The sequence below is a fragment of the Chelonia mydas genome, chromosome 8 (genome assembly GCF_015237465.2).
Source record: "Chelonia mydas isolate rCheMyd1 chromosome 8, rCheMyd1.pri.v2, whole genome shotgun sequence".
In the NCBI taxonomy this organism is placed as follows: domain Eukaryota; kingdom Metazoa; phylum Chordata; order Testudines; family Cheloniidae; genus Chelonia; species Chelonia mydas.
Window position 1 is genome coordinate 48,800,494 of NC_057854.1, and position 22,147 is coordinate 48,822,640.

Sequence of the window (22,147 nt, forward strand, 5' to 3'; positions counted from 1 at the left end):
ACACGTTTCAGTCAACCCGAAACTGCAGTTTTCAATGGGAAAAAAAGTTTTTTGTCCTAAAAATGAGCCCCAGCTCTAATTGTTCTGATGATGAGTTCTACATGGAGGCTTACAATCCATCCTCCCCCATCCGTGGTCATGTCGCAGTACACCTGCACTCGCTGGCTGAGGTCCCCGTTGATGGAGATGGTGTAGAGTCCACTCATGGTGTCGCCATTCATCAAATGCTGGGCACAGTCCTGAGGATTAGAGAACACGCGGCCTCCTGTGAAATTAGAGAGGCAAAGCTTCAAAGAGGGCACAGCACCTCCCTACACATATCACATGATATATACCATATGATACAACATCATACAAGGCTTACTGCAATCCAGGAAGGATATGCTTTGACTTCCAAGGTCATGAATCAGCTTGATAAATCATGGTAGCTCCATCAAGTGCATAAGCTATCTCTTGGCTTACTTCACATGTCATAATTAACTCAATGGTGGTGACCCCTTTAACACAGCAAGCCTCTCCCCTTATAAATTAAAAACACTTTTTTATATTTAACACTATTATAAATGCTGGAGGTGAAGCAGAGTTTGGGATGGAGGCTGACAGGTCACAAACCCCCTTTAATAACCTCGTGACCCCTGAGGGGGTCACGACCCCCAGTTTGAGAACCCCTGGATTAACTCATCATATGCCACAAGGTATAATGGCATGACACTCAGTAATTCTACTGGGTACAATGGATGAACGTGTGACATCTTGTGATAGTTTTCCATGGATCTTGTTAAATTAATTGTCCCCAATATACACAGATATTTTGGGAAATATCAACGTTCTTTCCTCATCAATACTGGTTGTACAAATATGTAACCAGACTGATTTCAATGGAGTACTACATCCAAGTAAGTGTCAGGACAATCCAGTTCATGCAGTGCTCATCTTTGTTAGAAAATTTAGCAGGGTGTACCTATGACCCGGCAGACATGGTGTAGAACACAACCGGTCCATGTCTGAACACAACTGGTCCATGTCTATGCAGACTGCAAAGTCATGGTCATCGTTCTGGTAGGTAGCATGATTCTTCATGGACATGCTCTAGCTTGATGCAATTTTCAAATGAAGACATGCTCACAGTGAGGGGCCTGAGGTAATGGTTTACCAGTCGTATATGATCTCAACAGGTCTGCAGTATCAGAAACCTGCATCTGAGTCTTAGCTCACAAAAGTTTAATACTAGCTTAGCACTAGCATAGGAGTTGTACTGATTTACACTTTTGTACATGAGAGGGGGAATTTACTCTGTCCAGTGGAGTTTTTTGTGATCTAGAGTAACTGTGAGAAGAACAAGGCCCAGTGGCCACAGCTGTGATCATCCTCAGTGAAAAATATTAATTATAGTGGACCAGATTTCACTCAAGTCCAGATTCTGTTTTCATTCATGCCAAGGGTAAATAAGGAGCAACTTCCCTGAAGTCACTGGACTTATACTGGTTTACACTAGTGTATGTGTGAAGAGAATCTGGACCATGGCACAAATGGGCACAAACTTGTGGGGAAATCTTTTGTTCAGTTTCAATGATGGCTTAAATGGCAGTGTCAGTTACCCAGGAAATGGATGTAATTCACTGGGTGTGCAATGCCTGTGTAAGTTTAACATTGAAGGGGGTGTGATTAAAAAGTGAGAAGAAACTTACAAATGCTGGTTTGTTGTTGGCTTTTCTATTCAGTCCCCCCACCCATTCTTGGGGCGTGAATAGTCAAGTGACTTCATTTTGGTCAAAAGGCAAAGAGCCCCTATTTTACAGTCTCTGAGCTTTTTAACACATCCAGTGAGAGACTTGTCATGTATAGTACTAAACACATAATGAAACCTGCTTCAAAGACAAACACGTTGGAGTTCCCGGTGCTTTGGGAAGACCACATTTCTTAATTTATATTCAGATCTTTAAAATCAAAGCTGACTTTGAAAGAAATTTCAAAGTACAAATTATAAATAGTGTGTCAATTTTTTTTCCCTTTGTACCATTTGTATACAATTCCCCCAGAACCTTATGCAAATATGAAAGACAAACGGAACACACAGCTATTAATATGCCAGGAAGAATGAAAGAGCCCTGTTATGTGTGAACACAAGAAGCAAAACATCTTAAATAAAGGTGTTTGTTTTTTTTAAACAAACCAACAAAAACAACCTATTGTTCTCCTGGAAAGTGCCCAGATATGTTGCTAGAGTAAATGTAATGCGATACCCTGGCCCTTAAACAAGGGAATGGTGGAAGCAACCACAGTTTGCCATTGTTTCATTGTTCATCCCCAGATGCTTCTGTTTCAGAGCTATATTAGAAAAGAAACAGGTTTATTGTGCTTGTTACTCACTTCTATTTTCATTTAAACCTACTTCTAACATGTCTCTCGGGGAAGAAGCCATCCACAGTACGTTCTCTGACTCTGTATAGGGTCAGATCTTCAGTTGCCGTAAATCGCAGCATAATCTCCCTTGTCAGTGGAGCCTTGCTGATTTACACCAGCTGGGGATCTGGTCCTGTCTGTTTTCATCCTGAATTCAAGTTCATCGCCAACAAGTATATCTACTTTTCCATCCCCTATTGCATATGCTGTAATCCTTTGTGCCCAATGGAGTCGACACAAGAATAGCGTAAGAGGCCCTGATCTACAGATATATCAGAAAAGAAGGGTTTTTGTTGTTGCTAGCTTCTGTTATCACATAAAAGCAGGTTACAAGGCCTTTCCATATGCCTTGACTCGTGTGTATGTCTGCAGTGGATTCAAAGGGAGCCCTTTTAAAAGAACTATATGAATACCGAGGAAGCGATTTCAGCACTGTAGAGTGGACAGCATCTTTTTCTCATCTCTTTTGAAGAGCTGAGGTACAAATGGAATTGGATTCAGCTCTGCACAATGTGCATAGTGTCTATTGAGTGCCGCTTTCTGAATAAAACTCTCCCACACTGGACGCTATACTCGGCCCATATTTTTAACATGAGTGTTTTCAACATGCAGTGTTTCAGGGCAGACTGCTTCTTGTAAGCACTCTGACAATAGGGCCATGGGGACTGTGAGTCTCAATCAGCTTAACGCAACATCCATTCCATGAGAGTAGAATATTTAATAAATAGGACTGCTCTAAAGAACAGGAAAGCAGGGCTGTCTGGCAGTCAGAGCATCATAGGGACTGGTTCTGGTCTTATGCTGGTTGTATATCGTGGTAATTCTATTGACCTTGGTGGAGTTGTTCCTGATATAGATCAGGATGAGATCAGGATCATGTCCATGGAATTTAGATATGGAAAAGACCCGTTAAGTCATTTAGTCCACCCTCTGGTCACTACAAGAGTATCCCCTGCACTGAATGTTCTAATTCTTTGGAGCAGGAGCAAGAACAAGGTAAAAGGATCTGTTTGAAATAGGTGATCTCTGTATTAGACATGGGGCCTGAATTCAAAGCCTGGATCCAAATACCCTTGGACTAGGGCAGAATCCAGATCTGGTTTCTATCTCTGCTTTACGCCCTTTGTAGGAAGAAGGGAGGGTAATGCCTGTGGTAATGGAAGTTGAGATAGAACTTAAGTCTTGACTTTGTGTATTTGGGTGGAGTTAGGGGAGGAGTTGTCTTCCTTAGTTCTTCCTTAGTACTGGGAGGTAATAGACAATCTCCTTGAGACACTCAGGGGAGACTGTGGCTGGCGCAGCATGGCACAACTGGTCAAACAAGGTGGGGAATAAACTCCTGACCTGTGATGAAGCTGGTGGAGGTGAATCCACTCCTCATCGCATCCTGGGCTGCCTGCAAGCGTACGGTGTATTCCGTGGTCTCCAAAAGCCCCTCTAGGCGGATCCAGGTGTCCTCAGCATCGACTATCAGCTCCTAGACACAGGTCACAAAAGTAGGTAGAAGCCAAAAGCAACAGACTAGACAAGCTACCGGGAACCCAGACAGCATGTAAAGAGGGAGCAGAAGCCAGGAACTTCTATAGCGCATGCTGTCTGAGTATCTTAAAGCCATTTACACCCGGTAAGCTCTCAACACCCTGGTAGTATTGCCACCCCCATTTCCCCAAGGAGTAAACAGAGGGAAAGTGACTTACCTTAAGACACAGTATGTTGAGGCAAAACTGAGATTAGACTTCACATCACCTGACTCCTAGGCTTGGCTTTAGCTGCTCAGCCATGTTTCCTCTTTGAACTTCAACCAAGGGGAGATTTAGGGTGACTAGACAGAGTAAGTCCCCCAGAATAGGGGGTGATGTGTAGATGCTATTCATGGTCCCTATGTACATGGATTACTGATTCCCATAGACCCAGGGAACATGTTGTGTAACCTCATTGGAAGGCGACTGAGGTGCTTCATGGAAAAATGAGTAGTTCAAAAAGCCTCTTTAATCCCTAATCATTTAACATGAAGTTTGGCCCTCGGCAAAGATCTATGTACCACTTACCCTACTGGGGCAGTGATGGTAGGGTTAAGTGGTATCCAGGTGATTTCCTGTTCCTCTGCAGAGGGGTGTATTTCACTCTTCCCTGTAGACTCGATAACCACAACTGATGGTCAGTTTACTGTACCTGCTGGGAGCTGAATTCAGGACATCGTCTTTCCCTTGAAACAGGGCATCCCTGATGCCCAAAGCAGCATAAAGAGTGGAGCTGGCCAGCTCTGTTAACCAATTCCTAGTCTGTGCTCTCCGTTGTTTTAATCTAGCTGGTGGTCAGCCAGATCATGCAGCTCTTATTGAATCTCTTACTGAAATGCAAACATCCTGCGTCCCTTGTGAACTAGTAATACTGTCAAAGAAAACTATTAGGCATGTTTGCAATGGCCTATTTCTGATAAAGCAATGTTCATCGGCAGGTTTCTTCCACATAGTCAGATATTGACAAACTTATTAAATGATCAAGCACACTGTGCTTTAGGGTGAATTAGTTGCCTGCATCTCTCTTTCTACTCTCCCTAAAGATAAGTGCCATATTAGCCTCCTTCCATTGCTCAGGTACCTTTGTCCAGGCTCCAAGGACTAATTTTCAGAGGATCTGAAATATTCTCCACTACTTCTTCCAAACATTTCAGGTGAATCTTGCCCATTTGGACCTGCAGATGTGGGCACTGATTTTTGTCTCCATCTCCTGGCTTACCCTGTGGATTGTGGCCTATCTGAGCATTGTCTAATAGTAGTGTCTATGAGGAAACTTGTGTCTGTCATCCGGGTCAGCCTGAGCCTCAGATTTATGCAAAACCCTCAGAAACATTGTCCTTCCTCTGGTGACATGGATTGCCTCATTTATTAGTCCCTCCCCCCTGCCCCCAATCTCTGATTCTTGTTTTAGTGCAAACCCCTTTATCAGTGAAAACTCACCTTCCGGCTTCCATCAGTCGATCTATAGGTCATGATGTAGTTCTCGATCTCTGCCATTGGAGGTTGCCATGAAAGGAGGGCGCTCCGGCGGGTGACCTCAGTGGCAGTCAAGTTAGTCGGGGGATCCAGAACTGCAAAGGTCAATAGGAACCTAGGGAATTGGGAGTCTGACACACTAGCATTGCCATTACAGCTGATTGAAACAGCATGCTGGATCCATGAATCATGTTGACAGGTGTGCTGGCTGAACCACAGAAGTCTGGGATTTCTTACGATCCTGTGCTTAGCCCATCCTTCCCCTTGCTCTCCAGGCCAGTTTGCCCACCCCAGCTCGGAGCTCCACTAGGAACCAGATAAATATTCTCCACATGGACTTCTTTTGTCATGCAATTGCTCTGAACTGCATGAAGCAAAATGTCTGTCAAGTAGCTATTTAATAGTGAAACAGATTCCATTGTTCTCCTGGATACAGCCTTACAGCAATGGGCAAGAAAAGGATCTGATAAGGGTCTCCTCTTGAAGCCATTGGGAAATCTTATCTAGGGGGATCAGCAGAAAGGAACTGCTGGGTGTTTGAAAAGCATCTTTCTGAACCTGACATCTCACATGTATCAGTACAGTCTGGTTCTTATACCATGCCTATCATCATGGTCCCCTCCTGAGGTCCCTTCCAACCCTGATATTTTATGATTCTATGATCATGGTATCTGGGTGCCTTTGTGGTACCTGAGCACATAAAACAGACTGTTTAACAACTTATTTGGCTTCTGTTCCCCAGCCAGACAAAATAAAAGCCACTAAGGACACTTAGTTGGAGAAGGAAAGAAGTTACCGTACGTACGAGTCGTAAAGTTGGTGCTGATGGTGCTGCTTGTAAGAGGCCCATTGGTGGCATACATGGTGACCATGTAGCTGGTACTGGGCATCAGGTTGATCAGCTGGTACTCTTGGTTGACCCCATCCACTAGAATGGTCTCCCCTGCAACTGAAATCAGATGGAGCTGGCTTGGGCTGAATACAGAGCCCTTCTGTTGTTAAAATATGACTGGGAAAGGACCATTTGGAAAAAAAGCCTATCGTGGCGGGTTGCCTGGGCACAAGAGGTGGCATTTAACCGTGTCGTGCCACCAGCCTGTCTCCGCTCTTTGGGTGAAAGATGTCCTCCTTCCTTCAGATCGCAGAAGAATGAGGATGGTCATTGCCCACACTCCTTACAAAAACCATGCCAACACCTGGCCCGTACATAGCACTTCCCATCCCAGGTTCTCCAAGCAACTTACAAAGAACACAAGAATTATGATCGCCATTTTACAGCTGGGGAAACAGGCTTAGAGAGGAAGGGGGAGTGAGTTGTGCCAGGTCACAAAGCAAGTCAGCAGGATTAAAACCCAGCTCCCTCCGCACTGGATCATGCTGTCTACTTTCTTGCTACTAACTTGTAAACTTGCTGCCCTGCAATCTGTGAGCAGAGCAATTTTGTTTGGTGTTAGAAGCAGGCTTGGGCAGGAGTGGGTTTAAAGCAACAGATGTAAGGAAATGTCAATTTCAGCCACCACACTGAAATCAACAAAAAAATTGTTGGTGGAAGTGCAGACTTCTCCCCCACCTTGCACCTGCAGGAACTGGGTGGCACCAGCACTGCAGGGGGCTCTGCGAAACCCGATTCCCTGTCTGGGGATGGAGCCATTCAGCAGGGGGATGGCCTCCCCATGGCCAGCGGCTTGTCCTCCTCCTTGCAGTCTTGGCCAGAGTCTCTGCTGTGCCGGGCCATGATCACAGCCTCCCTGGCACCTTGCGCTCCAGTGTCTTGGATCCCTCAGCCATGCAGGGAGCCCCCTGTAGCCCTGCTGTCAATTCTGGGAACCCCCTACAGCCCCCCTTTATTTCGCTCAACTGTGAAAATAAAAATATTTTAAAATTGGGGAAAAAATAAATAAAAATCAACGTTTAATCGTTGAAATTGTAAAAAAAAAAAAAAAAAAAAAAAAAAAAATAGAATTCAGCCAGGCCTGTGCATAGGGGACTCTCTGTTTGCCCACTGGCTGCATCTTCTCCATTTTCCCCCTCTTCAGTACTGGGGCTAACTAGAGGCCCCCTCATGTTCATGTCTAGTTTTGGTGAGCTGGGCTAGCTGTGAGGGTGTCTGGAGTTCAGATTTCAGGGTCAGCCTTGTCCTCAGAGTGCTGGGGCAGGGAGCATCGCAGGGTGGGATGGTCCCTGTTGATACAGTGTTGGGGCACCTCTCTCTGGGTTGACAGGACACTCAAGCAGGAGTAGGCTGTGTAATGTGTGTGTGGAAAAATTCAAGCAGGAATAGATATCGGTTTGAAATCAGGACATGGCTGGCCCCTCTGCCATCCTGTCCCAGCTTTTCTGGTCTTTGCGTGGCTTTGCTCAGAGAGCAAAATCCACCTTCTAATTTCCCGTAATGATAAGAATCCCTTTAAACCAGCTGTCTTTGGGGTAGGTGGTCAGGTTAATTAATTAATTTCTGATGCAGCTAATAGCATTTAGCTAGTGGCGCTAAAGTCACGTGCAAATCTTGCTGCTTAAAGGCTGGAGGCAAACCAGATCGGCTTCCCGGCTTCACAGACATACCTGTGTAGTGTGTTAGCACAATGACGTAGTTCTCGACTTCAGAAAGAGGTGGGTTCCACTGGAGCAGGGCTTCTGTTGGGGTGACATTGGTGGCAGTCAGATGCAGAGGGTGGTCCATGGCTGAGAAGGAATGAGAAATTCATCAGGTGAAGGGTGTGAAGAGGAACTGGGCTCTCTGGGCGGGGCCAGGGGTGAATTCCAGATTAAATCCCAGGAAAACCTTCCTAACAGTAGGAACAGTAGGACAATGGAACAGACTGCCTCAGGAAATCATCAAAGCTCCTTCACTGGAGGTGTGCAAAAGAAGGCTGGGTAGCCATCTGTCTGGGATGGTTTAGACAACAAATCCTGCATCTTGACAGGGGTTAGACTAGACGACCCTCGCAGCCCCTTCTAACCCTCTGGTTCTGTGATTCTAACTCCACTGCATATGGGTTCAATAGCTTCTATTCCTGCTAGGCAGATTTTTTTTTAATCCACAGGGGCTTTTCTATGCTGCTGCTGCTGCTAACTCTGTGGGGTAGAAAACCCTTGGAGTAGGTGAAATTTCTGCAGTTGCTTCCTGCAGGTCAGGTCAGGTTCTGTTTAAGGGTCCTAGACACAACTTGACCCTTCCTCTCTCCATGGTATAATAAAAGAGCTAATTTAGATTCAATTGAGAGTCTGTTACATGCTGCAGAGCTGAAATCACTAATACCTAGGTCTAACTATTAGACCTCCTTTGGGACAGTGAGACTGCCCAGTATGCACCAGTAATGAGGCTCCCCCACTAACAGCTGAAATCACTGAGAGCTGCGTTAAGTAGGGGGAGCCCTGAAGACATATTGGCAAGCGGACAGCCGGACAGCTGGTGGAGAGGTGTGGCAAGTGGCCAGCAGGGTGGCTGGTGGAGAGGCGTGGCAAGCGGCCAGCAGAGAAGCTGGTGGGGAGGGCCAGAGCAGAGACGTGGCAATTCGCTGTTGAGGCAACGAGCGAGTGCCTGAGCAGTGTAGCGTGTAAGGTGCCTCCTTACCCCCTCTGCCTTCCACACAGGATGGGAGGTGAACTCTGCTGATGAACCTCTGAACTCTGGGGTTGCCCTGGCCAAGGACAGCAACTGTGAGTGGGGTACAGAGAAGGGACTGGCATATTAAAGGGACTTTTGGGTTGCTGGATTTAAGACCCTGAGGGGAAAAGGACACTGCCCAATTTACCAGGGAGTGGGTCTTTTGCTCATGGTTTGGGTTTATGAACCCTAGTTACAGTGTTTTCCCAAATGCTGAGTTAATTCCCTCCTTTTATTAAAAGTTTTTGCTACACTCAGACTCTGTGTTTGCGAGAGGGGAAGTATTGCCTCTTAGAGGCACCAACGGGGTGGTGTGTAATTGTCCCAGGTCACTGGGTGGGGGCTCGAGCCGGTTTTGTGTTGTATTGTTGAAAAGGAACCCCTAGATAGTGAACCTGGCCCTTGTTGCTGCTGGCTCCACCTGGCAGAAGGGTTACACATGCTATTTAGACCATTGTGAAGTTATTTCAAAGTGTGGAAATAGCATTGGATGCCTTCACAGTGCCGCTTTCCCTGAACCAGTAATGTGCACCACAAGTCACCAGGAACAGAGGCTGCAGTTTTGAGTCCGAAGCCCTTTTAAGCTATGGTCATCCAAACAATGAGGTCACCCTAAGAGTCAGCAGCAATCCTTGCTCCCACTCCCCTTGCCTCTCCGCACATCACACCCTGCCAGAGGGCATGCACCGCACAACCCCCGATCCCATCAATGGAAATCTCCCCCACCTGTATACACGGTGCTGGAGACCCGCTCGCTCTCCTCCCGGCCCCGCACGCTGCTCAGGCTGATCTCGTACTTGGTCGCTGGCTGCAGGCGACTGAGGGTGTATTCGGCAACGTCGTTGGCGACTGCCGTGCTGTCCACTCTCCCTGCAAAGCACGGGCAGAGCAAAGAGCTTCATGGTCGCTCATCAGATCGTCCTGCTCTGAGCAGGAGCCTAGAGAACCTCAGGCTGCAGGCTCAAGGAGCGGAGACCCAGGCTCAGTTCTAGGGTGCAGGCAGGTTAGGGGGTATTGGAAGTTACTTGGAGGAGACGCACGGACAGGAATGTGAGTGGGCCTTTGCCACCTGCCTCGCAAGCCCCAGCGTAGAGGGCATGCCAGGAGAGTGGGGATATGCCCATTGTGCTGAATGCTGGGTATTTGGGGCTGCTGTGGGTTGGAACAGCCCCGTGGGGCTGCTCTAACTTATGCCAGGGCTATTTCACACCCTGGAGCAGCACCAGATCTGGAGGGCTCGCAGCCACCTTTCCCTGGGGCTGGCCCTCAGTGCCTTGCATCTCACAAGGTTCAGCAGAGTGGATCAATAACACTGGGGCCAAATTCACTCTTTGTTCTTGCTGGCTTTGGCACCGGCTGCTGGTGGCGGGGTACCTGCTGTCAGGGAGGACGTAGCAGTGCGCAGTGACGGCACTGTTTCCGCCACTGACTGTGGGCACTGCACCACCCCCTAATCTGGGTATCTCCATCTCTGGCTTAGCTCCTAGCAAGACCCCAGAGTTGCTCTGGAGCCATTCTAGTAGGGCAAGATCCCTTAGGGTATGTCTGCACTGCAGCTGGGAGCATGCACAGATAGATGCCGCACTAGCTGTGCTCGGGTTAGCTCGCTCAACAGAGTACTCATCACGGGGGTCTGGGCGGACTTGTCCTTGGGAGGCCGGCCTGAGCCATCACCTGCACCACTGCGGCCATGCTGCTACATTTAGTGCACTAGCTTCGCCAGAGCTAACACGCATCTGCCTACCTGCGCCTGGAAATGTGCTCCTAGCAGCTGGGTAGACACACCCTTGGACAAAGACTCAGGACCTGTGCCTGAGAGGTGCTGGACCCCCACCCCTTCCATGGGACCTGTTCCCAGAAGGTGTGGAAGTTAGAGTTCTGTGTGTATTACCAGCCACATCATGGTGCATCCCCAGGGGGCGTTAACTTCTTATGCCAAGGCTGAACCGACCCATATCAGCTGGACAGAGGGAATTTGGTGACTGTGGAGGTGGCCGGTGCCCGCTGCAGCTCAGCCAGAACTGAGGCCTGGACCCTGAACTTGCAGATCAGTGGATGGGAAATGTCTGCTCCAATAAATGGACCCTCTGCTCCTGGAGTGGGAGCACTGGTTTGAGAACTTTCACCGTAAGAGACTTGTTGCCATTCATCCTCTCTCCTGGGGGAAGGCAGACAGCGCCAGGGCTGCCTTTAGGTGGACTGGTTCCATAGGACCCTGCCCCACCCCTCCACTTCACCCCCAGCTCTTTCCCTCTTGGTTTCCTATGTCACCCCTCCATCTGCCTTCCCCACAGCCTCTCCACTTCTTTCCCCTCTCCACTTGTTTCTTTCTGGCCTCTCTAGGGTTGGGAGCTACCCAGCGGGTGCCTGCCCCCTCTCCCATTCCTACCATGCACTCTGCAGTACTGGCTTCTCCCTGCTGCATACCTCCCCCTGTAGTCATGGTCTGCAAGGTGGCTGGCTGTTACGCTATGCCAGAAGCGACCTAGGAAAGCCCACAGCCCACTTTGGGACAGCCTTTAGAGCTGGCAGCTGGGTTACCTTGTGCAGATCGGTAGGACACTCTGTAGTGGTCAAAAGCTGCGATAGGAGGGGCCCAGAAGATCATCACTGAGTCCTTGGTTACGTTGCCCACAGTGAGGTTCTTCGGGGGGTCGATCCCTAGAGGAGACAGGCAGAGGCGAGATAAAGCCTGCGAAGCAGTCACAGAACACGGATTGCTGGCTGAACCAGTGGTCGATCCAGCCGAAGATTTCTGCACAGAGAATTTCATAGCACAGTCACCCCAGCTGCCAGAAAGGGGGGCTGCATCTATCGGACTCCTCACCTGTAAAAAAAAAGCCAGGTTATGAGGACAGTATGGGTGTATGCAAAGGAGTGACAGCAAGACAACCCACCGGGGGAGCTATTTAAATAGCCAAACTCAACAAGGAATGCTGACATTGAACCCTATTCTAGGATTCAAAAGCCTCCAAGGCTCTGAACTTGACCTGGAGAAACAAGAGGCCTGATGCAAAGCTCAGGGAAAGAGTCCCACAGACTGACTGACTCCAAAGGAAGGTTTGAATGCTCAGCCCCTCTCTGGAGCTCTGCCGTGTGTCTGGAAATGGGTTAGCTCCCACACCCCACAACTCCCATCTCTCTAGGCCCATTGTGCATTTGTTTGTGGCTGCTTTATCCTAAACTGGAAGGATGGGGTTGGCTATAAAGTGATTTCAGACCACAAGCTAAACACATTCATTTTTTTGGCCATGGTGGAGATTCCAGGATTAAGGGAGGCTAAATGTTTAATCCCCTTGTATTGTTTTGGGTTCTGTTACCACGGCAAGGACAACCACAATATGAAACTGGGTATGTAGCGTGCTGCAATGGGAGCCCAAGGCAGAGTATCTGGTTCTGGAGCATGCAGAACAGGAGGCCTGAGACAAACGGTCTAGCTGTGGGGCATGTGGAACTGGAGCCTGAGATGAATAATCCCTTTAAAACAATGAGCCGTAGGGGCAGCAACTTTCTTTTGTAAAGGTAAATTATTCTTTTAGCTCCAACTCTGGAGGATGGTTTCGAGCCAGGAGTCTCCGTTACCTCCCGTGTGTATCTTGGATCTCTTCTGCAGCCGGAGATTAGGCATGAGCATTATACCCCATCAAACAGCTGCTGACTTTACCTGTTGTGATGGAGCCCACTATGGGCTCGGAGCTGACCAAACCGTGCACAGCCACCAGTGACACGATGTACTCCGTAGATGGTTGCAAGCCAGACAAGGTGGCGTGTCTCTTGGTGGCATCTAGCATGACCTGCTTGGTCTCCTCCTTGTCTCTGGGATTGTAGTTCAAGATAAACCTGTCTGCTGGAGGGGAGGGGTCACTCCAGGTGATGTTCAGGCTGGAGGAAGTCACATGAGAAAAATGCAGCTGTGTGATTGGTCGGAACCCTGGAAACCAAAGAGAGGTGTTGCAGATCTGTCACGGAATGGTTACACACCAAGGCAGGAGCGTTGCATATGACAAGACATCCATCATACAGAATTAATCAGAGAAAAGTCTCATTCAAGAAGTGTCCCAGGCAGAAGTATGGCTACATACTGAACCACTTCTCGCTGGGTTATGTCACTGTGTGGCATGACACTACTGTAAAATACTAGGATTCACTGCCCAGCAGTGTCAGATCGAGAGAGGCCAGCCCTGGTCTCTCCGTTAACTTGAACCAGAGTTGAGAACAAGAGGAAAACTGAGGAAAAAAGGGTGCTCGACCCACAAAATAAGCTCCACTCAGAGACAACTGGTACCTGCTGAGAGGGGGGGCACAATTTAAAGGTTCACCCCCCCCAACAGCTTGAGTCATGCACCCCCTAAGCATGCAACCCTCCCTTACCCTCAGTGGCCCCTCCCTGCAGCTCCCAGCTGTTTGCTGCTGCCTCTCCCCACAGCTGCAGCTTGAAGCTCACCAGCTCCAGGAGCTGCTGCACAGGGAGGGGGCCTGGCTAGCAACCTGTGGCAGAAATCTGGGTTGGGGACACATGACCGTGTGTGGCCGCCCCCCCCCCCAATGCATTGCCTCTGGCTCTACCTACAATAGTTGCTAGACACTGTCAGTGGATTGGGCAGATATTCAAAATCTGATCGTATGTACTGTCTTGGTTCCTGGAGCATGGGCTCTGCAAGCTCCTAGGGCCTGGTCCCATTGACTGAGTCAAAAAGGGAAGTGGTGGTATCTCAGCAAGGGCACCCACCACCCCACCATGGTGTTAGAATGAGACATCCCTCTCAGTAGATTGTGTGGATCTGTGATCCCCCGCCTTTTCTTACAGGCTTTCCCGAGCAATGACACAGTGAACAATGCTGCTATTTCAGTGATCATCACCGGGTATCTGAGTTCACCACACTGAAATGTATGGGCAGTTTACACCTTTTGGATGAGCTGTTCCAGACTCGGGCAGTCATCTCTGCATCAGTTATGCTCAGCTCACAGTTGCAACCATAACGGCTAGAGACTTTTTTTTTTCTAAACAAAATGTTGAGATTCGGGAGCACAAGATGTCAGGTCAGGAGATGTGCCAGCAAGTTGCACCAATCTGAGCCCTGGCAGAGCTTGTCCCGGCCCTTCCCTACCTGTGAATGCATCCACTGTGGACTCCAGGCTCTGCTGACGGCCTCTCTCGGCAATGACTGAGATGGTATATTCTGTACCGGGATCCAGGTCTGAGAGTGTCAGCTCAGACTTGTCCTTGGGTGCAGTCACCTCGGAGGCCATCCCGGAAGCTGGAGTGAAGGTGATGCGGTAATGGTCGATGGGGCCCTTTGCCTGGGTCCAGGCCAGGGAGATAGACGTTTCCGTGGAGGCTGTCACCACGAGGTTCCGAGGGCTGTCAAGCTCTGTGGGAGGAGACGATTATGAGGTAAATCAGTGGCTCTCAACTTTTCCAGACGACTGTACCCCTTTCAGGAGTCTGATTTGTCTCTCATACCCCCAAGTGTCACCCCACTTAAAAACGACTTGCTGACAAAATCAGACATGAAAATACAAAAGCGTCACAGCACCCTATTACTGAAAAATTGCTGACTTTCTCATTTTTACCATGTCATTTTAAAATAAACCCATTAGAATATAAATATTGTACTTGCATTTCAGTGTATAGTATGTCGAGCAGTATAAACAAGTCATTGTCTGTATGACATTTTAGTTTGTACTGACTTCACTATGGCTTTTTATGTAGCTTTTTGTAAAACTAGACAAATATCTAGATGAGCTGCTGTATGCCTTGGAATACCTCTGAGTACCCGCAGGGGTATGTGTACTCCTGGTTGAGAACCACTGAGGTAAATTATAATGCAAGCCACAGGGCTCAGCACACTGGAGTTGTGCTGGTTGAATTGCATACACTGCAGCCCAGGACACTGAGCAGGGCTGAACGGTGCATGGCTTCCAGGCGTGCCCAGAGGTGACTTTACGATAACAACGGAGTCTCTGGTGTGTGAAACAGCTGAGAGGGGCAGGAAGGGGACCTGGCTAGTGCTTTTGGTACATGAAGTGACCCTTCCCTAGTTACAAGACCTAAACATACTTAGGAAGACTGTGGCTATGGCTACACTAGAGAGATGGCAGTGGCGAAGCTGCCAGCTCTCTAATGTAGCCACTCTAAGCCGACAGGAGAGAGCTCTCCCATCAGCTTAACTACTCCAGCCCCCGCGAGTGGCGGTAGCTGTGTTGGCAGGAGAAGTGTAGGCGCGGGAACTACGGGTATGGGGGGGTGCTGCAGCACCCCTAGGTTTTATGCGGGATCCCAGCCCCACCCCTGAGGATGTGCTCCTGGCCCTGCAGGTGGGGTCCTGGCTGCCACCCCATGCCCAGGGCTCCGCTACTGGCCCCATATGCAGGGTACCGGCTGCTGGGCCTGAGCCCTCCCCCAGCCTCAGCCCTCTTACCCCTGTCCGGGTCCCCTCCTCCCATAGCGTTGTTCCTGGTCTCAGCTCGGGGGTGGGGGTGGGGTCGTCAACAGGGGTAAAGGGGCTGGCTTTCGGTAAAAGTGTTCTAGCACCACTGAGGAGCAGCTCTCTCACTGACATAGCATAGTCTACATCGGCACCTACGTCGCTCAGGGGGCTGGTTTATTCACACCCCTGAGAGACATAAGTTATGGCATAGTGTAGACACATCCTGTGGCAGGATCCTATAGCAGAGGCTGCACCAGGGAGCACTGGCTCTACCTGGCTCTGCACAGGCTACCGCTGGGTGTGGTTTAAAGGAAGCAGTGCTGTGCTTTAAGAATGATGCCAGTGAGTGCCATGCTGTGTGTTTTATTTTGCCTGTTTATAGGTCTGTGATCTGATGACACATGGAACTCACCAGTCCTCGCGTTCATGGTGGCTGGGACGCTCTGCTTGCTGTCCATGATGGCCGATATCCCAATTCCATATTCGGTTCCTGGCACCAGATCTGCCAGCAGATTAAAAAAAAAGACAGGTTATGCTTCTGTGTGTGTGCATGAGTGTGTATTACCAACCACAAGATTGTATTTCCTTTGCTTTGCCTCACCCCCGCCATTCTCTCTTCACTATCAACCTTGTCACGGTAACTCCACGTTCTCCTGTTGGTGTCTAAGTGCTTATAAAGGGCACAGTATTTATGGTATCTAGGAGCTAAGGTTGCTGCTGAAAATTTTCCAATAAAACTATTTGGCAGTGCTGAATTATTTTCTGGGGTATCAAGTGCCTCCTTCCGAGATGTCTCTAAAGTGAAGCAACTTAGGGAAATCTTAGGAGAAATTGAACAGGACCTCAGAAAACAGCTTCCTATTGTGAGAGTTCATGTGAACAGGTGTCCGAGGAAGCCATGGGCTGTGCATAACGATTTCTGATGGCCCTCCAAAGGCCGGGAAGTGGAATCATGCTACGTATTCTTGATCGCCATCTACTGGCGCCTTATCTATTAGCTATTTATATATATACCTATAGAGATCACTCCTGTAGCACCTATCACCACAAAATTTTATTTTGCTTTGCTACTGTTAGAGATGTCCCAATTTCTCCAAGACTGCTCGGCTGCTCTATGACAAGGATACACCTCTAGCTTAGAACATAGCATGCTGTTCAGTGCGAAATCTGGAGTTGTGTCTATCTGTAAAATTGGGGAAGTAACACTTTTATATCTTACAAGAGTGTTGTCAGCATGATTTTAGGGCTTGCAGCTAGCTGGGGAGTAAATCTACCCAGCCCCAGCCTGCCACACACTAAGGGTCCGATGCACACTAACAGTTTCTTAGTGCACTCTGATCTACTCCTGTTTCAAAGCAGGGTACATCAAAACACGCTAGGGTACTGTTAGTGCGTGGCAGCAGGGTCCACATGGCCAGTGAGTACAGGGTAGATTCATGCCCCAGCTTGCCATGGACTAAATGTTTGTGTAGACCAGCACTGAGTTAATATTTTAGACCCTGCTTTGAAAATGGAGAGCACTACAGAAGCGCTAAGTAATATTCTTAGAGGTCAACAAATGCTCATGTAAGTTGTGTCTTGTTTTGAGCTGGAGTGGTTGGCTCTTTTGGGACCACTGCATACATTGTTGGCTGGGGAAATTGGATTATTCTAACAAAGACAAGGCAATGTTTTAAAAGTAACTATTGAGACCTGCTGTAGTCACCTGTAAAAAGATAGAAATTCAGAGTGAGAGACTCAGCCAGAGAGAGGTGGAAATGATAAGCTAGCTTTATTTGTTACCAAAATTATTTGACATCTAACATTGTCAACTGTGTTTCTTATTTTTGAGGTGTAGATGAAATGGTCGATAATTAATGAAGGAACAGTCTTTTGCTCTGAGAGCTGAAACAAGCAGGTCCTAGACTGCGGTCGGCACAACCTGTGATTTCTGACTCAGGAGATTGAAATCTAGCTAATTTCCTGGGCACTGATTGCAGATCACTATTTTATCTCGGTGGAATATCTCATGGGTTTGTCTGTCACTTCCTTTTGGTTTCTGATGGGTTTATTTCTCTCCTGCGTGGCCATTATTGATCTTTCCCATCAAGTTAGATAAAAGCTGTAAAAAAACAGCAGCCAAGCAAAACTCATTTCCACAGAAGCAGCATTGCCAAAATGTGACCCAGCAGCATGTGGGAGCCCCTAGGGCCAATCTCTGACCCCTCCCTGTCCTTCTGTGGACTAAGAGGCAGGGAACATAGGTTGTCTTCACTGCCACTGAACTGCTAGGTGGCCTTCAAGTCACATCATCTCTTTGGGCCTCTGTTTTCCCTGCCACCCTTTTACCTGTCTTGTCTAGTTAGGTTGTACGCTCTGTCTCTTTCACAATGTATTTGTGCAGCACTGAACACAATGGAGCCCTGATCTCAGCTGGGGATTGTAAATGCTACTCTAATCCAAGTAATAATGATCACTTAGGCACCAATGTAAGAGTCATAATTGGGGCTGATGGGTGCTGAGCCCTGTTGAAAATCTGGCCCCAATTGTGGGGACTGAGCACTTGGAAATACGTCTCAAAACTGCTTGGAAAATCTGGCCCATAGTGCTTGCAGGGATCTGTTCCATTGCTACTTCTCCGTCTGGTCCCACCTTGATCAAGAAAGAGAGCATGGTCTGGTCACCGTTAAGGCCTAGGACAGCAGGGAGGTCAGGGCAGGTGGTGTGGCCTTCTCTCAGGTTCTCAGTAGGTGCTCAGAGTCATCGGTGACACATGTAATTGGATTACAAAGTACTTAATTCTTTTCTCTGGCCAGTGGCACAAGGACAGTGAAGCTGAGCTGCTAATCCTTCACCAGCTCCAATTAGGCACTGTGTATTAGTGAGGGGTGAACAGGGCATGTGGCCACTCCAGAGATCCCATTCTGTGCACATTCCCTCTCGGCAAAATTATAAACAGGGGAACCCAACCCTTACCTACCCTTTTAACAGCTGCCAAAACGTTCCTTCACTCCCCACCCCAACCCCACATCCCCCACAGTGATAAGAGCACCAATCCCTGTGTGAGCTATACATAATGGCAGTCTCCTGATTTCCCACCCAGCCTTTGGAGTGCTGAGCCCATGACTCCTACCCACCCTCTTTGCCCCTATCTGTGTGTACAGAAAAAGGAGACACCCCCCACACCCGGGCTATATAAATGCCAGGGCCAGTGCTGCAAAAGGATCAGAGGTTTGGATAAGTACCACGCCTGAATTCAGATACTGCCCGCACCATACTCTCCAAACCACTTGGGTCTGCAAAACTGGCCTGGCAATCTGTCCATCTTGTGAGATTTCCAGTACTTCCTGCTACTTCATGCTGGAAATACTAGGAGATGGCCTTTTCCTGTCCAGGTATGATCCAGGAAGTGCAGATGCACACGAAAGTTTTTTTTTAAAAAGTGAAATAATAAACGGAAACTTCTGCCACTCCCAGGGTTCTGAATTTCAAGGATTGCTATGAGTTCTGAAGAGGCATCGGAGAGCCAGCACCTGATAAACCATGCTGAAACTTTAAGGGTTGCAGGGTCCCCGCCACCAGGCTGTATCTGTGCAAGAAGACAAGCAGTGGAGGCAACCAGTTTCACACCAAGAGAGACAGACAAAACAAACACTAAAAATACATCCCCCCCATTAGGGCGGAACGTCCTCGCCAATGGAATTAAAGGAAACACATTTCACTCTTCTGTGTAGCACGGAGGTGCAGCACAGACCAGCTACTGAATCTGTGCAGCACCTGAGTGCTGCTTTCCCAAGCAGTTAAACAGAGATGAGTAATGTCTTCTCGCCCGGCTCCTGACTTTTGTACTCAGGGTAGGGAATCCTCCAAGGCCCGTGTGTCGTTGTGTATGAGAATGGGTGATGGACAGCAGTTCCACACCAATCTCCGCACTAGAGCTGGCCAAAAAACAGGGAGGAAGTTGGCCAAAGATTAAGAATAACCGTCAAGGTTATTTTTGTTTTGCCAGTTTTCAAAAGAAACGGTGTTTTCAGTTACTGGACCTTTTTTTGCAAAAATGTTCAGGTTTGGAATTTTTCGTTTGCTCTTCCACCTCCCCTGTTTCCATTTTTGCCACTGCAAAGGGGAAGGAAGAGAGACTGAGGCAAGGAAGGGAGAGGCTAAAGGATCAGCGGAGAAGGACCAAATAAAAAACAACAATGGGTGTTTTTCGATTTCATGGGGGAAAAGACCCTGAAAAATTAAAATTAAAAAATTCCCCACAACAATTTCTGATTTTGAAAAAAGACTAGTGTCCAACTAAAATGTTTAATTCCAGTTCCTACTCTGCTCATTTGCCAGGGTCACAAAAGTGATCTTCAGTCCTTTCTACTCCACAGCTCTGTCTGGGCCAGATCTTTGGCTGATGTAAAGAGAGTCCAATGGAGTTACACCAGTTTACACCAGCTGAGGATCTTTTCCAAAGCATCTATTAATTTTCATTGCTTCCAGCACTGGCAGCTAAGAAAGCTATAGGAGAGGGAGCTGGAGTATGTTCTGGATCATTTATCATCAACAGAATGGTTAACTAAGTTCCGTGTGCAGAACCTCGATTACTGTGAGGCAGTGCTAGAAAGGAAGGACACAGCTGGACTTTCAGATCCCAGGCTTGGGTACAGGGATAGCACCTAAGAAGCCCTACTTTCACCTTCAAATGGACCAAAGCTGGCAGGCACCCTCATGAGACAATTACATGGGGCCCACTGTGGGAAAGACCTGGTTTTCCGCGGGTGTTGTAGAAGATGGGCATGAGCTAGTTCACTAAACCGGCCACTTGGTGGCAATGCTATTCCACACACCAGGCTCTCCCCTAGCCCAACAAAAACAGCTGGACTGTGAAATCATTGGGCACCTTGGCACATATGGCACTGGTATATCAGTATCCAGATGTGGGGATGGGCAGTAGCTAAGACTTAGGCCAAAAGCAAAGGTCATTAGATTAGGAGATATCCTGGGTCACTGGGCTGGTTTTAAGTGTGGGCTGACCCAGAGGCTGCATTTCAGGGGGCACCGTGATGCTGGCTGGAATTCAGCTGCAGGAAGGAGACATCTGGCCTGAAGACCCCATGTGCTGTGAACCCCTCTCAGAATCATGTGCTGCAAGAAGAGGCCAAATGGTCAGCAGACAGGTCCCCTACTCTACCCAGGGGGAAGGAAATGGAAACCAGCAGGCTGCAGGAAAAGAGAGACAGGAGGGGAACTTGGGAAGGGAAAGAGATGGAGGGCTGGGGGAAGAGCCTGAAATATTCTTTAGCCAGGTGTCAGGCCACCTAGGGCTGATTGCATTGGGGAATTTGGTTCCCTTTGTGTGAATATACCATTCTTTCTTCACTGCAGCACCCAGCAATGTACTGGATAAACTCAGAAACACAGCTCTTTCCAGAGAGTAATGAAGATAACTCTGTTTTCCAGGTAACCAGTGGCAACATTACAGCCCCATCCAAATAGCTGCATCATGGCTTCCCCTCCAGAGGCCATCCTACTGCCCACCGCTCATGGTGTGCTGAATCCTGGCTAGAGCTGCAGCTGTGGTGGGTGTTGGTATCCCAGGGGCTGGGCAGGCTGATGGGGTAGCTGAAGTAACAAATGCTGTTACTAGCAGTTCAAAACCTGCATCCCCCACAAAACAAGGAAGAGTTGCACATTGACAGGGCCAGCAGGATGTTCCTTGAAACTCGGTTCTCTCCCGCTCCGTCTGAGTGCCTGGAGGCATGAATGCAAGGCCACCTACATAGAGCTCTTCCCTGCAGCAGAACTTCTTCCCTTCACGCTCTCCGCCATCTGCTCCTCTCTGACTCTGTCCCTCTGGGCGGGGGGGGGGGCGGTGAGAGAAGCAGGGTTAGCTGTGGCCGTTATTTGGCTGGGAGCTCTCTAGGGTAACCTGCGATGCTGAGGAAGTGAGGTTAGATATTCAGCAGAAACCAGACATCCCCTGGAGTCAGCAGTGGTGCCGTGCTCAGTCATGTTCTGTGGTGCATGTGCTACCGTTTGGGTGACATGTAACCCCCCCGGCCTGCCCAGCTGTGATCATTACAGATGTTACGGCACTCATTGCAAAAGTAGGGACATTAGCTCTGGAGACCTGCTCAGCTTCCAGTTTGGCTAATTACCTTCTGCTGACCTAAATGCTTCCCACAGTTTAAGTGGATACTGCTAGTCATCTTCCCTTCCTTTCCCTCCCCCGGCTCGGGGGGAGGGGGGGGCAGTGTGGCTGTGCTGTTAAAGAGCTGCCAGACTTCGGTGATTGGCAAAGTGATTCCTCTCTGTCAACTGCAGTGATTTCTGTTATAACAGAGCAGTGTTTTACTGTGCTATAATTACACTGTGTTTGTTTTCCTTATACGGTGCCCTGGGGCTTTTCATGAGAGTTGGAATATGATGATGATGGAAGAAGACTTTATATAAAAATGAGTCACTTACACCGAGTCAGCTTCCAACTCTCTGGAGTTGAGACATGTAAAGGAAGAGTATCTAAAAAGCAGAGGGAAAGAATCATTACAGAGAGTGCTAAAGGTCGGTGCTCCCTAGGGACACAAGGTGGGTGGGGCAATATCTTTGATTGGACCAGCTGCTGTTGGTGAGAGAGACAAGCTTCCGAGCTTGCACAGAGCTCTAAGTTTCCCAGACCTGAAGAAATGCTCTGGGTAAGCTCAGAGGCTTGTCTCTTTCAACAATAGAAGTTGGTCCAATCA

At 48.4% G+C, this 22,147-nt stretch overlaps 1 protein-coding gene across 2 annotated transcripts in view; it reads right to left on the reverse strand.

The window, feature by feature from the left end:
• The window catches only part of TNR (tenascin R), a 281,523-nt gene that overhangs the window by 14,061 nt on the left and 245,315 nt on the right, over positions 1 to 22,147 (reverse strand). For both annotated transcript variants that reach the window (XM_037907415.2, XM_043553066.1), the window contains 10 exons: positions 15,850 to 15,939; positions 14,115 to 14,378; positions 12,671 to 12,937; positions 11,548 to 11,667; positions 9,733 to 9,876; positions 7,962 to 8,081; positions 6,205 to 6,348; positions 5,364 to 5,494; positions 3,748 to 3,880; positions 114 to 265 (listed from right to left, as the gene is read on the reverse strand). In XM_037907415.2, coding sequence (XP_037763343.1) covers positions 114 to 265; positions 3,748 to 3,880; positions 5,364 to 5,494; positions 6,205 to 6,348; positions 7,962 to 8,081; positions 9,733 to 9,876; positions 11,548 to 11,667; positions 12,671 to 12,937; positions 14,115 to 14,378; positions 15,850 to 15,939 — 1,565 coding nt within the window. The remainder of the gene's footprint in view (positions 1 to 113; positions 266 to 3,747; positions 3,881 to 5,363; positions 5,495 to 6,204; positions 6,349 to 7,961; positions 8,082 to 9,732; positions 9,877 to 11,547; positions 11,668 to 12,670; positions 12,938 to 14,114; positions 14,379 to 15,849; positions 15,940 to 22,147) is intronic.